Source organism: Erithacus rubecula (assembly GCF_903797595.1).
Source record: "Erithacus rubecula genome assembly, chromosome: 8".
NCBI classification, from domain to species: Eukaryota; Metazoa; Chordata; class Aves; order Passeriformes; family Muscicapidae; genus Erithacus; species Erithacus rubecula.
The window spans coordinates 33,523,804-33,540,842 of NC_136659.1; the positions used below are offsets into that span (position 1 = coordinate 33,523,804).

Here is a 17,039-nt window from a genome sequence, read left to right on the forward strand (position 1 = left end):
ACTGCTGGCACCACCTCACAGCCTTGTCCCAGGGCTGGAAGTGTGGCACAACAGTTGCATGTTCATCTCATCCCTGCATCATTTTTGCACACTGTCAAAGGCACATTTGCACTTTAGAACTCCATAGGCACAAGGTGAAATACCCTCTGCACCCACAGCACAGACCTCTTCCCTGGCTGGTGCAACAGTTTAAAAGCCAATATCTCACCTTGCCTTTGCAATTTTTTCCCATTTCTCCCAGCAGTCTCTGAGCACTGCTGTTTCCATGATGATATACAGAACTACAAAATCAGATACTGCAGTCGCAGGGCCCGGTGCGAATTACTCCTCGAGTCAATAGAAAACAGAATATTGCTTATTGATTTGGTCTAGCATGTTGTGTGGTCGATGGAGAACAAACTAATACAAATAAAATGAATCAATTGGAATCTGGCTGTGGACCTCAGTGAGTCACATGAAGTAGGTTTCTGATATCCTTTATCATCACGCACAGCCAGTGAAACAAGAGTGCTCCTGTCTTCTGCTGGCGCGGAGAGTTACCTCAGGCTATACTGAAAAATGCTTTTTTCTTATTTTTAGACCTGAATCAGCCCATGCCAGCAAACGTATTCTTGTGAATACAGATCCTACTTTGTTGTAATGCCCATGGGAAGGCGGTAGTGTAACCTGTTTGGATGCAGCTGCAGACCACCTGTAGAGAAAGTCAAATTAGGGAGAGACCCCACTGTTCTTTGCATTAATGCTTTTTGTGTTGTGGCCTGAATCCCCCTCCCTCCCCCTTCAATGTATCTTTCTCAACTGGGGAGATGGAGAGCACATTTTAAGACCTTCTGTCCATTTAAGGCATCTTGTGATTGAAAGAAGATTTGAAAGATTTTACAATCTCCTCAGTCGCCAATGAGCGATGGTGTGCAAGAGCCTTAACACTTTCAGGATGACTTTTCCTCCTGATCTTGCAGGTTTGGGAGGTGTAGTCTTTGTGGAAAGGGCTTAAAGGACACATTTTTATCTCCCTCAAGTAATCTGCATGTTAGAGAATTCTTCTAGCCTCAGAATGGCGAAGTGGTTGTCAAGAAGTAAAGCTCTAACTTGCCACACTTTTTGTCCCATTGTTTCTAAATAAAAGATGGCCAAACAAAAGGAAATGGCTCAAGTCTAAATGAAGTGCCTGTGTATCCTGAGTATCCACATTCAAACTGGCACAACCTCACTGATCTTACTTAATGACACTGAAAGTCCCTTTTCCTACAGATTTGTCTGTGTTCAGGATACAGGGATAGTTAAACGTGTAAACAACTGGTTTGAGATTGTATATCCTTGTTATGAGAAATAGTTTTAGTTAGTTTAGTTAGCTCTCCTGCTATCTCAGCTGCAACTGCCAACACTGCTGGTGTCTGTAACTTCTCAGCAGATTAAGTTTTTACTCCTTTACCAGGTAGCATTTTGTTGCATAGCAATGCAATATTCTACCTTATGTCACATAAAAACTGCCTGCAATGAAAATTTCATGTCATTTCTACTTTTCACCCCATTTCTTCACAGATGAATCCCACTGTTTTACTAATCGTTGACGTACTAGTTAACACAGGCAGAGCTTGTAGATGGAGGTAATGTCATCAAGCCTTGCCTCATTTAAAATTCCTTCCTCTCGCTGGTGATATCAATGTTCGCTGCAAAGACACTGATGATACTGAATTTAATTGGTATTTATGTGTAGGGTCATGTGTACTCTCAAAGAAGTTTCTGTGTAACTTTTCCCTAATTGAAATTAGATTGAAGTGTTGCTGTGTACACTGAGACTTAATGGTGACAACGTTGAGCCAGCTTCAGAGCTCAGATGCATGGCACGCATCCCAAGAAATCTGCTATGATGCTCCCACATACATCTATGCATATTTTTATGGTACAAGAGACATAAGGTGTGGAAAAGGAGCAGTCTCTTTAAGGGGGATGTGGCAACCCTATCTGCCAGTCATCTTGCCTCTGCTGTTCTATTCCTTTTACAGCCATTCTGCCTGGCTGGTATCTATAACATCTTTACGTACGTGTTTAATGGCTGCACGGTGATTAAAACCCAGGGGAAAGGGAGAGGACATGGCAGCAATGGACTGGCAGCACTGGTACTGTGTGAAAATGCCTTTTGGTATGATTCAGTGATGTATTTCTCACCCCCTGATATTTTAAATAACATATTATGTGAGCAACCTGGTCTGCAAACCATTTTGGAACTCGGTCTGAGGCTCACAGCTGCTGTGCAATGTGAAGGGCCAGTGCTGATATTGGTTATAATGAAATGTCACCATTAAATCCTTTATTTTGCACCTTATTTTGACTCCAGACCAGTGCACCCTCTCCTTCCTAACACTTGTGGAGAGTACAGAAAAGTGAATTCTCACTGGTAGAAGTGTTTTGACTGGGAGTTTAATTTATAGTAGCTCATAGAATTGCAGTGTGTAATAAGCAATGTCCTTGAACATTTTTCATGTGCTTCTAAGTGACTCTTTAAAAAACATTGGTTTCCCTTGTAAAAATCATTAAACTTGTTAAGGAAGAAGCAGTAGTCTGGATTGGTAGTCGTCCCAGTGCTTTAAATACCAGTGGATAATTAGTGACATGAATATATTAAATATATTTCAGGTATAAAGTTGAAGAAAATCACCAAATATTAGCAAAGCTCCAAAATCAAACTACTTTGTGTCGCATGCTGTTTTAATGACTGTGGTTTATAAATGTGCATAATTCCAAAGAGATCACATGTTTCACATAATAAAAATTACTGTGACATAAAATATATATTTTCTTAAAAAGTACTTGTAATATCAAAAGGACTGTGAAGTATTAGCCATTTAATACAAATTTATCTTTTCTTGCAGATGATTACATTTTCATTTTAATTGCTCACATTTTCGGTTCTGATCTTAATGTTTTATAGTAGTGAAGACATGCCACAAAGAAAGAAAGAAAAAAAAAGATTTTATTTGTTAGTTAACAGTCTTCAGAAGTCCTAATTTGGCCAATGTGTTCTGCTGCAAAGTCTTGGAATGCTGTCTTGCAGTTTCAAAAGTGATCTTATTTGGCTTCCCAGAAACTATTATGCCTGGAGGATGCCATGAGAACAAGGACTGCCTTGTTAACAAGTAGAAAACTCTCAAAAACAAGATAGGATCCTGATATAAATCATAATTTAGATGCACAGAGCTATGTTCACAACCACAGTAATGTAATTCATTTACATCTAGTTATTACTTATCTCCACCCGAACTCTGAAGTTCAGGAATGCAGCTGCCTTGTGCCTTGTGACTCGTGGGGGTTAGGGAAGAATGACATCACCAAATTTAAGCACATTACCACGCTGACATAGTGGCACCTTGTTTTCCCTTCCAGGATAGAGTGGGGATTGTGTGCTACCCCCCATTCTCCCAAAGAATACCTTTTTTCCCCTTTCAAGCAGCTGCTATATGAAGGGTTGCAAATGTCACTTCAACTAATGATGAATGATGCTTGACCCTTGGACCTGTTACTATGAATTTTATGCAATGCTAAATTAATATGAAAGATCTCTGCTAGAAGACTTCAGCTATTATGCATGCAGCATAAATGATATGTTAAACAATCCAAATTTTTTTCTCATAACCATGGTAAAATGCAGAGCTGTTTCATCGTTTTTTGATGTGTATTTCCACTTCAGATTAGTATCTTTTCTTTCTAAAAATATTTTTGGTAAGCAAATCAGTTTGCGAAAAACATTGTCAAAAGGGCGACTGGCCCACATGTCTTTGTTGTTCACGTTTGAATATAATTAATTATGTAAAGCAATAGTTAGTGGGAGCTTAACAATTAGTAGAATCTGTCAAATAGTCACAGAGAAATTACTAACTAATTGAACTATTGGTTTTTTATTGTTTCAGGGAGCAGGACAGAGTGTCATTCCTTTATCTCTTAAAATTGTTATTGTGGCATATCACAATTTTTGAGCAATATATGCTTCTTAATAGATTAATACATAAATAACCCACCCATTAATGCCACAGTGGGCAAAAGTGTTTGAAATAAAACCACCTGTTTTAATTAGTATTCAGATTCATGCTGTTAAAAAATGGTAATCCTCTTGCAGTTATATGACATTTTTAAAGCTTTGCATTTCTATCTGTATCTTATATTATGATGTTTCAGGATTGTCGTGAGTTAATTATGTTAACTTTGGAAACATTGCCTGCATTTAGAATGAAAAACTTCAGCTTGAATAGCCAGGAAAGCAGATGCTATCTTTCTTGTCAACTGCTTTGTTGTGTGATGCCTTGAAACTTTTTTATAAGATTCTGTCTCCAAAAGGAAGTATAAATCTCCATTTATTTGAAATGTTGCTCTAATCTAATCAATATTTTAATATATTTCTCACGGGAGGGACCTGAATGTGTCTCAAGGAACCAAAGACATGAAAATCTCTTATTTTATGTTGAAATCCTCTTGTTATTACAAGTCCATTCACAAGACTAATTTGTAGAACAGGAAAAATCCATGTACTATAAAGTTCTAAAATTGTTTTGAAGCATACCCTTGCCCTCCTGTAATATATGCCTGTAAGTTGAGGTGGAATGAGAGGGATTGTAAGCATTACAATTAGGATACACATCCAGATAAATCATGGGAAAGAGAAAGGGAGGCACAAATCAATGGGCAGCGTGGCAAATCTGCTCTGGGTTCTACCACAGAGAAAACGAAAAAGCAAAATGCTGATGTGCACGTGAGGTGGAGGGAAAGGTGTGAGGTGAACAAGGATTTGGTGGATGCAGGGGATGCCACGTGAGGCTGTGTGGGAAATGGGAAAGATCGTGACGTGAGTCACCCGAATTTCATCGCACCCCTTCCCTGCCAAGGAGGAGCCACAGGCTCTGCCAGGCATGTTCACGTGTGCCTGGGGTGTTCATGCATCCCCTGGGGCTCTCTGGGAGAAGGCATGGAATGGCACATGGCAGGGGAGGTGGAAATATTGTCTTAAGCCCACACTGGCCCCAAAATTCCAACCTTTGGGTCAAAATGACCAAGGCAAGTCTCAAATGTTGCTGTGTACACAGCTCTGTGTCACACCAGTTATGTGAGTCCATGGGTTTCATGAGCACAGGTTTGATCAGACACTTTGGGCTTCCAGACCTGCAAAGGCATCCTGTTCCTCCAATGAAAGTTATTTTTGCTGTCACAAAAGTATTAATGTTTGTGAGCCACAAAAGGAACTGAAATGTGTAGGATAATCCACACCTGGATCAGGACAGGATGCACTGGCATGGATGGAACCCTGAAGCTGATGAGTTTGTATGAAAAAAGTGCTCTTACCAAGAATCTTCCATATTCAGTGATTCTCCAAAAGCATGAAAATATTTGAAAATTCATGTTATTATTAGCACTATTATTATCAAAGGACATTTCGTTAACATTTGAAAGTCCTTCAGTGCACTTGAAGATATATTTGTTTTAGCAACTTATATAATCCCCTCCTGTTTAAAGTTTTGTTTTAAACACATACAATTATCATCTCATATGCCCTGATTCAGTAAGCACTTAGAAGCATTCCTATCTTTAACAGCATAGCTAGTCCCAGCTAATATCCAGGGAATGGAATTAGAGCTTCAGATATTAGCAAAAAGTAATGCAAATGTGAATTAAGCAACATGGTTTTGAAGTAAGTTGACTGAGGACTTTTTATTCCTTAAACTGAACGTGAAAGTTTGACAAAAAATTAAAAAAAAAAAAAATCAAAGCGAGCATTACTGATATTAATAATTATTTTAAAAGTATATAAAGCTGAATAATTTAGTCTGGCAACTTGAAGGAATTAGGCACTGAAATAACGTTCCAGTAAGGCTAGTGAAGAAAAATGCTAATGGCTTTAAGGCAGAGCCATCAGCAAAAATGTAATATATAAGTAAATTTAGATGTGTCCCAACATACATATATACATATCTATATGTACAAACCTATGGACACATAAAATAAGGATGGTATTTTTTTGGGTTTTAGGATATAAGTCACATTAATTAACATAATTGAAGTTACCTGCATTTCAAAGCTAATAGAATGGACTCTTATATACTTAGATTATTTCCAAGCTAATAGAATTTATGCTTTAAATTTATATCAAATTTCTATTCATACCTTTGCCTTTCCTGGTGTAACTTTCCATACTGACAAACCTACATCTAGCATGGTGCTTTGCTATGGAAAACTCTCCCTACCATGTCTGTCCATGAGGTGAAGTTATATTCTCTGTTCACTACATAACTGACAACAAATTGTTGTCAGGTAACTATCTCAGACAAATATTCGTGAACTGAACCAGGAGAGGTGAAGTCTGAATTATTCTTATTACCCAGATGAAGTCCTGGATATTTGTCTTGGGTTTTTTCAAGGCAACTCCCTTTATTGCTTGTAGGAAAAAAAAAAAAAAAGTAATTCCGTAAACAAGGTGCAAGTATTAAAGTGCTAGCTTGAAAGTATTTAACAAAAGTGTCCTTTCTTTTTAAATAACTTGAACAAAGTGTTTAAATGACCTCTTCCTAACCAGAAGAGAATATAGAGAAGAAATTAAGCTTTATTGGTAAATTAAAGCCCAAATCCCATGGTTGATGAGAGATATGGTCCGTTTGAAATAGTTACAGTTTCAGACTTTCTCTTCTACAATCAGCGGGTGGAGACCAACATAATCCAATTAATTGTAATTCCCTTTTGTGGCACTGGTACAGTGGTGAATGATATAGTAAGTCCATTGAAGTCTTATCTTTGGTCAGATAATCCAAATGGATTCATATTATGAAACAGTCCTTTAGAAAAGTTCTGATGAACAGAAGTGTTTTGACTTTAGTGAACCAAAAGATAAATTTTATACAAAATAAAATGTTTTGTCCTTGACATCTACAGGGCTTGTGGGCACCTGATTTCATGTAAGAATGCTTCTTTCAGATTCTCTGCTTCAAAGAGCCTGTTCATTAAAAAATAGAAATGTAAAATTTGTTCTCTGGGCATCCTGTAAAAAGCAAGGTGTGGGAACAGAGATTTATATGTAAGGGCAACCTGTATCCTTGGAAATAGTCCCATCAAAATAAATGGGGTTACAGATATGAGGAATATGTGAATAGCACTTTGAGAATTGTTTAGATTTCTATTTTTCTAATAAAACAACAAACTAATATTTCATTGATAATCCTTATAGCTGTAAACAAACCATATATGTTTGTTCCTTTCTAGTATTGTAGGAGGACTAGGGGAATTGCTTAATTTTAGCTTGAGCTTTGATCTATTTACATTTGGAAGCCATTTACATAAAGGAAGTTATAATGATCTTTATTGTTTTGTTAATTATTTCCTTTGATTATTGAAACTCACTCACTGAGGCACAAGCTCATTGTTACTGGGGTCAGTCAAAATAATATATTTGGCTGCATGCAACAAGTCAGGATTGGGTGGTATTCTTGTTTTTTGAATTGTTTTCATGCAGACCCTTTCAGTTTAACAATCACTGGAGACAGGGCTGATTTAATGCATCACTTGTCTGATCCAGTGCTTCATATTTTGTATTTCTCCTTTTCCTTTAAAGTTGGCCATAGCAAACCCACACTACAGCAGTGTTTTTGCTTGTAGCATGTTGAAATCTCATATTTACTAAAGGATACTGAGATGCCATTTGTGGAAGACAACACACTAGACAATATATTGAGGTCAGCGCTTTGCAGACTCTCTCAAAAATACTCTTTTTCCTTTTTTTTTTCCTTCTCCCTTAAAAGTATCTGGTTGAAATTTAATACAAAGAATTTTTTACCCTTTGGGGTACATTACATGTGAAATAATTTATGACCCATGAATCACAAGAAAGCAGTGAATTAGGTTTCAGATAAGTCTGCCAAATATTACAAAACATTGTGTACAGATTTTTGGACTATGAAAAGGCTTTTGACAAGAATGGAAATAGAAGCAGTGTTAGAAACAGCAAGAAGGGGAAGAACAGAACAGCTATATGACAGAATCCTAAAGCACTCTGAGTTAGTAGCACAATTAAAAAGATATGAATATGAACATATTTTTGAAGTATGAAAATGGGACAGAGAGTCATTGTCCAATTCCTTTCTGTATTAGATCTTGAGAGCCTTCAATTTATTTAAAATGTAGATTTGCGGACACTGATACACATAATTCTGATAAAAGATCTGACTGTAAATGGGGAAGAAAAAAAAGATAAAACCCCTAAAATTAGATTGCAGAGAAGCTTACTGAAGAGCAATTACACAATAAAAAAAATGTTAATAACAGATTTGAAGTTGGAAGGCAGATATTTACCTTGATTAATGTATGTATACAAAATACACAGCAAAGAGAGGGAGATCAATCAAGTCAAAAGCAGAATTCAGAATGGACTTTTCCCTTTGAACAGCAAAATGTATCCTGAAGAATAAGTTACTGGTCTAGGCAAGTATTTGATATTTTTGTTCTGTAGTCATTAATCCAGTTCAAAATAAAGAGGGAAGAATAAACAGAAAGAAAAAATAAAGTGTGTTTTAGCGATGAGAAAGAAGCTGAAGTTACTGTGCAATAAGTAAGTAAAGAGAATTAGATAAAGGACAGAATCTCAGCACTGTAAGACAAATGTAATTTCCCCTCAGCACAGACATTTAATTTCTGTGAGCTGCAGAAAGTCTGCCAAGCCCCTTCCTGGGTTTGGGCAGCCTTGGTGCTCTGTGGGAGGGTAAGAGCTGGGTGGGGATGCCTCCATGCTCTTTTCTTGTCCTTTTTTTAAACCCTGGGTGGTACCTGACTGTTTCTCTGGCCCCAAAAGCAGGAGATCAGCCCTGCAGGTCTCCATGCTCGGGCTGTGTCTGCCTGCTCCTGCTCTTTGTTTACAAGTCACCTCCAAGTGAGTCTGGCAGAAGTATGTTGATCTGTAAACAGGTGGTCTATTTATTCTTAGGGAGCTTTCAGCTGCATTTTGAGGGGAAATAGTATCTCTTTAAAATCATTCCTTTTCCCATATGGAATTGTTGATTCAGCCAAATTTAATGAATTTTCAAAGTACTTGTAATTATAATCCCATCACAGTAATTATTGCTTCAGATGAGGATGATAGAATATACTAACTCAAAACTAATATCTGTCATTGCAGCAGGTATTGGCAGTGAATAACATATGAATATCATGGTGATGATACCTGTTTCTGACTGCCAAAAGTATTGTCCTTTCAGTACCACTGCATATTTTTATACTTTCACTTCTAAACAGCAACTGATAGTGTAGAAATTTCCTCAGCACTGTGGCATCACTGGCCACCGCTTTTCCAAACCTTTGAACTCCTCTGCATGCCTTCATCATGTACCACCCCTGAACTCCTCAAGTGTACTGGATCTTTTTCACAGAAACAATGAGACAGTTCATCCCTCTCTTACTCTTTGGACTTTGTGGCATTATACGAGGATGAATATGACCCAGTGTGCCCAAGTACAGAAACCTTTTCTTTTTCTGGCACAGGCTGAAGTTTAAGTTAGCAGTACTTGGTTGTTCCATCATGCCCCCAGGTCAGAGAACTGTCATTTTGGAACAATGGAATAAGCAGCACTCTGGGTGCACACAGAGATATTCTGCATTTAAAGTTGGTCAGTAATTTGTGCTTGGACTTCATGGAAATGGGCACTCCAATAATAAAAACACGTTCAGGCACTGTAACATCACAGCTTAAACTGTCTGTTGAAAGGGCATGCCAGGTTCCTCCAGCAGAGGAGGAAAAAAGCACACAAACTTTCTTCTGCTGACTTATATCCTTGATAATTCATCAGTGCTAGCATTGGATGGGTTCAGACGAGGCTGTTTAGAAATCCATTGCAGACAAGATGTAATGATTTGCTTAGCTGGCATTTTCCTTGATTTGTTTAAACACTCCTGGAGGTGCAGGGCCGTGCATTGAGTTCAGGCAGGGCAATGGATCTCCCAAACCTAGCAAAGGAGAGAGGAAGAACTCACAAAAATCCACCTGAATGAGGAAATGTTTGTTTCACAACAGTTGAGGGTTTGTTGTGCTGTTTCATAGAAGTTCCAGGGTATTTATGCACTTTGGAGGGTGTTTATAGGCTGCAATGTCAGGGCAGGATTTAACTTGGGTAAATCCTTGTGCTGTTTCACCAAGGGGTTGAGCTCCTTGCCACAGAGTGTGAAAGAAGCTTCACCAGCTCACAGCATCCCATTGCTGTCATATCTGGACATCTCTGTGCTCGATTGCTGCTCTAAATTAAATGTTTGAAAGAAGCTGTTGGCCCAAGAATGCTGCTGTGTGTGTGCACTGGCAATCAGAATGGCTGTGGCTTGGAAAATGCAGGTACAGCAATGGAGCACACACATCTTTCAGTGTACAAATTGATATTTGTGCTGTCAGCCACGAGGACAGCCCTCACAAGGGGATTTTGTGATGAAGAACTGTGCTGTTGCATGTGGAGAACTTCTGCTTGATTCTGTTCCTTCCCTTTTCTCTCATTGTAGACATAAATGGTCTACAAAATATTTTTTAATAATAAAACTATTTAAAAACAAGGAAAAAGAGATACCTTCAAATTTCACACAAGGTTATTCAAGTTGGATGAAAAGCATGACACTGTTCAGTTGGTCTTTTCCTAGTGTTTGCATGAGGAATTTTCTTTTCCTCTTTAAACCACAGGATTCTGTTTTGGATCTCTCAGTAGTAAAGTGTCTATTGGGATGAGTGAGTCCAAAAAATTTCCCAGGATTTAAGCCAACTGGGAATTCTTTGTGAACACCCAGCTCATTCACAATGATTTTGTGATTGTAAGGATTATTTGACATAGAGGACATTCTTCAGGGGAGATCTCCCTCATCCTGTACACTGGTCACTGGGATAAAAATCCAGTGCTCTGAGGATTCCCACACTGGAGCTGGAGCTGACATACCCAAATGCCAAATTTTCATCCCAGTACTGCCATGTGCAGCCACCAGCAGGGAAATGATGGAAAAGGCAGCAACACCAGCAAATGTATCAACAGTATGAGACCCAAAAAGACCTCATCTCACCAAAGGCTTTAGAAAGATTATTGAGGGCAGAACCAGCACAGCAGACCAGGCATTGCCAACTGGGTTTGCAGGGCTTGCTTCCCACCTGATTTGGGGTCATCCATGAGCTGAAGGAATGTGGAATGCTCAAAGGGAGCAAAAAATTCTGAAGGTGGTGCTCTGGCATGTGATGGCAGTACGGGCAAGAGGCAGCTTAGAGGTGGGAAAATACAAGCTATGAATTATCTAAAAAGACAAGTGAAGGAGCAGGGCTCTCAAATGACTGCATTTTGCTCCTAGAGATTATCTACATACCAGGCAGGGCATGTGGTTAGAGGAACCACATTCATTTTCTTTCAAAACTCAGCTCTCTCTACAGCTTTGGTTGATTTTTCATACTTTTTTTCTCTGTCTGTAGCTGATCTTTCCATAGATTACCTTCTTCCTTTCTGAACCTCAGAATGGCACCCTTAAACCAGAGCTGATCTCCTGTTTGTTTCTACTGCAGACATTACAAGTGCCATTAAAAATGTGAATTGTTGCAAAGGCTGTATAATAACAGAGTAAAACACACTTTCCCTTCACAAACGTATTGTATATCGATTTTTTTAAAACTAATAACCTTGACAAGTGCCCACACTATTTTTTCCCCCTTAATGTGGTCTTTATATTTTCAGCCTGAGTATTAGCATAAATTTTATGGGATTTACTGGGCATATTTGTGTCTGTATCTAAGATATATGATATCAACTGGCAGTGATAGTTGAACTAATCAAATACTACTGACAAGTTAAAGCAAATTTTTAGGACTGTGAGATTTTGAGCATCTTCCCAGATACAGTATCTCCTTACTGAAAGCAGTCCTTGACTGTCAAGTTTAAATACCAGATTTGGGATTTAATCTTTATGTAAGCAAAACACCCCAATAAGAAATATGTCTGAATAAAGCCAAAAAGTCATGTCCTCCCCTTAAACCCAGCCTGAAATGTGTGTGTGTATTTGTTTATGGCCCTTTTGCCATGGCATATGAGAGATTCCAACCAGTGGGAACCAAACGAGAGTCTTACACTGAATGGACTTCTATTTTCTTTTCCTTTTTTTTTTCCTTTTTTTTTTTTTTTTTTTTTTTTTTTTTTTTTTTTTTTTTTTTTTTTTTTTTTTTTTTTTTTTTGACTTGGCATTTGTTCCTTCTAGCAAACATTTTTAAAAACTCTCTTATTGCTAGAGGGAAAATTGACACCCTTTGCTTTCACGATGATACATTCCTAACACGTTTCCTTGAAGAGCTGGAAATGGTGCAAAAATCTGGTAAGATAAGTCTCTATAAAGCCTTAGAAGTCAAGCATTCCACTTTAGACATTTAAGACAAATGCATGGCAAAAACAAGTTGTGTTTCTTTTTTTTTTTTTTTTTTTAAGGTTTCTACTTAAAGTTCTGTGCCAAAGCTACAGTACTTATACATTTTCTAAATGTGTTTTAAGCAATAAGTTGTACAACATTTTTAGAACATGTGTTAAGCTATTTCTCTAAGAATGAAGCTCTTAACAAAACATAAGCACTCTGCATGAGATCTTAGCAGCAAAGTGCTTAAAAGATAAAGTAAGAATTGGTACCATGGGAAGAACACCAGCTGTAGAGCACACAGGTCCATTATGAGAAGTATGGTAGTGGGTAGGGAGAAAATGATTTAATCAGGAGTAAAACCAATTTTATTATAAGGGCACGCAGGGGGTGTGGCACCATAGTGAGAGGGACATTTCAAAATATCTGACAGATTTCAACAATGTGAAAACCCACCCTGTTCTTTAAAGTGACAGTAAACCCCATCAGGTCTCTCTTTTTGATGCTATTGTTAACAGTTGACTGTTTAAAGCTGGCCTGCTAAGATGCTGTCGATCTAGTTCAATAGTGTGTGGCAAAATAAAAGGCTAATTGTTGAAATACGATCAATCAAATATGATCTCAGAGTCTAAAGAAGATCCCCTCTGGTAACTCATTTGAGATCAAATCATTACTTTTATGATTGAGGTAATTGAATGGGAAAAAAAGAAAGAAAGGGGGAATAAAAAAAGAGGCTTGAAACCAAAGAAGAAAGCAAGACATCTAAATGAAATGCACAAGTCTGCCTTTGTTCCAGCTTTGTCTCACATTACTCCAAGTTAAGGAACTGGGTCCATTCTTTATTTGTGCACATCTCCCAAATCCAGAAATTTTGAAGGCATTTAATAACATTCATTAAATAAAAGTTGAAAGACAACTCCATTTTGAATAAGATTTTCTGCCCAAAAATAGAAAAAACCCGTTACAGTACGGAGATCCGGTGTTGGGGGTGTCCATGTGTCTCCAATGATTTTGCCATTTAGTTTAGCAACAGTTCAGCAAAGAGGCTGCTCTTGAAGCCCTACGAATTGCTACACATGAAATTTCAGTGACATTTAGTAAAACATTTCAGGACGATGTTGCTTCAAATTAAATTTGTTCAGCAGTTTTCATGGTTGGCCCCCGATTTGCATTCAGACTGAAATTTTCTAAAAGAGAAAATCATAGAACATGGGGGAAAAAAAAAGGAAACTCCATTTTTGGACTAACAGAACTTGGAGAAAGTGTGTGCCATTTTGTGTCATTTTAATTTGGACTAATAAGGATTTGCTTTTTCCTCATCTTTTATATGGATTATGATCGCACCATTTATTATATTCTAACAGTATCACTCTGCTAGAATTAAAAAGAAAAGACCCACAAAAAAAAAAAAACTCAAAGAAAAATAGCATAATCACCCAATCTTGTTTTATTTTTATTAGAAACTCTATTTTAGCATTTAGTTTCTTTTATATTTAAATTCCTTAGCTCAGTCAAGCTTCAAAAGAAAACATTTTTTTTTTTGTTTGCAAAACAGTTTTGGAGGCACTTGTGGTTTGTCTTTAGTGTGTTATCATTTTTGACAGCTTTGCATAGCCTAGGTAGGCCAACAGGGGTCTGTCTAATATTGTTGCTGGGCAAATCTTCCTCCCAGAGATGAAAACCAAACAAAATATTTTTGAAGCAGTAAGAAGGAATTAATATCCTTTCTCTCACAGTCTTCTATTCCTTGCTGACATTACATTCAGGAAAAAAAAAAAAAAAAAAAAAAAAGGAGAAAAGCGTTCCCCATTATTCCCTTGTACATAGCACGGCTAACACATGTAAAGCAATAACTCATTTTCTATTGCCATGTTTAGCATATGTCTCCTGTTGGCTCAGCAAGGCCTTTAGGCCGGTCCCTTGAGCCGTCCATCGTTGGCAACTCTTAGCCCCTCGGCCTCAAAACCAAATAGCTTTGAATCATGTTGAGCTGTGATGCTAATTTTCATACTGATGCATTATGGGAATAAATGTATCTGACATACTGTGTCAATGGTACTGTCTCTTTGTGTCTCTTGTTTTTTTGTTAGCTGCATTCCTACAGATGGTATTCCATTGAAAATGTTCTCTTCCTACAAAAAAAAAAAAAAAAAAAAAAGGGGAAAAAAAAAAACCAACATGCACAGCACCAAACCTCTAGGTGCAGAAGGCTGTTAACGGTTGCTGATGATAGTAGGCAAACATTAACATAATAATTAGTGTCTTGTAATTGTTTCATTAAAACCAGTTGTTCCATTTCTCCTCGTGTTTTCCCAGAAGAGAAGCTGAATTTGGACGACAGCCAGTGGGAGGACATCCACGTTGTCACCGGAGCACTCAAGATGTTTTTCAGAGAGCTGCCTGAGCCGCTGTTCCCATACTGCCTCTTTGAACAGTTTGTGGAGGCGATAAGTAAGTACATCACATACAGTAGCAGCTAGTGAAATAGCCTGTTACATAAAAATAATAAGAAAAAACTTAAAAATAGAAGAGCAGGGGCATCTCAAATCTGACTTACCTTCCATTATCCGTGATCCTGTCTTTTTATTGTTTTTTCAGACTGCCTTTTATCTCTTGCTGCGTTTAGGTATTTAACTGGAGAGAAGGAAAAAAAAATTGAATTATTGTTCTATAAATTTTGTCTCTGCAATTTGACTGTAGTGCCTAAAATGGTTTAGGAAAGGAATTAAAATGTGTATGTATTCAAAATATGCTAGGCTGATAATCCATAGATCCCCAAACACAAGAGAGAGACTAATAATTGTGAATCATGTTAGAAGGGGCTGTCTTTATGTTAATCAGAATGAAATGCGTGTGTTTTGTTCCACAAGGTTGCAGACTCTTGCCTTGCAGTGATCACAAAAAGAATGAAAAAACATTCATGTTCTCATTTTCATATCTACCTTTGCTTGATTATTATTTTTTTTTGTTTAAAGTTGGCAGGCAGCAAAAGTATTTTCAAAGTCCCAGGCATTTATTCTGTTCCACATCTCTGTGGTTTATGTGCTGCAAACCCTCCCTGTATTTAATATATGCAGGTGCATTTTGTAAAACTGTATTGGCTTGGAAAAACTTGACAAAAAAACCCAATGATTTGGGGGCTTTCTCCCATTGGAAAGGGAGGGGAGGGAGAGGGATTGCTTAAAGGGAAAAATCCGAGCAGGAGATTAATTAAAGATCCAATAGAGAAAATCTCTAGGAAAAAAACAAACCCGACAAAGTACTCAGAGGTCTGATTTCTGAGTGATGGGCACACACATTTGCCATTGCTGCTAATGAGAGCTGGGTGTGCACATGCGCAGCTGTCGGGGAATAAGAAACCCTTAATGTACAGCTCACTTTGATTTTATATTCATAAGAGTCTTTAGTTCAACTAAAGCTTTTCAAGACCCAGCATCAGATATAATGAGGTTAAATACATCTCACAAGATCCTTCCCTGCTCAGTTATTTGGAGGTGCAGTGCAGTTAAATTACCTGAAATTTACTCCTGGCAGCTCACTTTCTACTCCTTCCAGAGGAAATCAGGTGGGGAACATCATCTCTCAAGTTTAAGTTCCTGTTGCACAGTGTCTGCAGTGCTAAGAGGGAAAAACAATAAAGAATTTCTTATTGTTCAGCTTCTGTGATGCCCTGGGATAAGATGCTCATTTGAAGCACCAGCACCTGAACATGCCTTCCAGGTGGCTTTCCATCCATCTGCTCTGCCTTCTTGGAAAGGAAGAGATGAGGTGTCTGCTCATGGGGCACAGCCTGGCAGGTCACCCACACCTCCTATGCAGCTAATTCTGCAGAGCAATATTTAATATTGAGGAAGAACTTTACATCAAGGGCAGTAGAGCACTGGAACAGGTGCCCAAGGAGTTAATGGCATTTCCCTGTCTGGAAACTTCTGTGTCACCTGCTCCAGGTGACTCTGCCTTGGTAGAAGGCGATGGACTGGAGAATCTCCAGACATCCTTTCCAAACCCATCTATCCTGTAATTCTGTGGTCTATCTTCTGCCATTATAATTCACCATCATACTGCTCTTCTGGGGCTAAACATGTTCATCCTTCTCCTTATCTCTTTTTTTTTTCATTGCCCATTAGGGCATGTTTTGGCTGTGCAAACACTATTGCACTCTGAAGAAAGATCTAAGGACACCATGATCTCACTCTTGCTCTTTTCTGCCCTCATCCTGTCTGCTAGTGACCAAGTCAGAGATTTTGCATCTTTTGGTGGCCCAGTGGGGATGTTTTTGAAAGTAAAAGTACCAGGTAACTGGTTGTAGACTTGTGAATTAAGTTTGAAAGCATGTCAGGAAGGGACTGTCTACTAAAGCATTAATATTCATGGATGAGAAATTAATGTCCCTTTCTGCTATTTGAACGATTATTAATTCTTATTATGATTTTGAGAGCCATTATACACATTGATAGGCTAATGAACAGTCATTTATAGAGGGATTTTAAGACAGTTTATTCCAAGGAAGGAAATACTAGCACTCCAAGATGTGCTTTGCACTATTTCAAACCCCTAATTCTTGTTGCTTGCTTTACTGCTCATCAGGGTGATTTCTACCTAATCCAACTGTCTAAAGTAAGCTACGATTTCCAATCAATCTTCTCTTTATTTGGCCTTTACTG

The 17,039-nt window shown here is 38.0% G+C and overlaps 1 protein-coding gene across 3 annotated transcripts in view; it reads left to right on the forward strand.

Annotated features, from left to right (window-relative positions):
• ARHGAP15 (Rho GTPase activating protein 15) overlaps nucleotides 1-17,039 on the forward strand; it is a 321,355-nt gene that overhangs the window by 246,369 nt on the left and 57,947 nt on the right. For all 3 annotated transcript variants that reach the window (XM_079311046.1, XM_079311047.1, XM_079311045.1), the window contains one exon: nucleotides 14,692-14,826. In XM_079311046.1, the coding sequence (XP_079167172.1) occupies nucleotides 14,692-14,826 (135 nt within the window). The remainder of the gene's footprint in view (nucleotides 1-14,691; nucleotides 14,827-17,039) is intronic.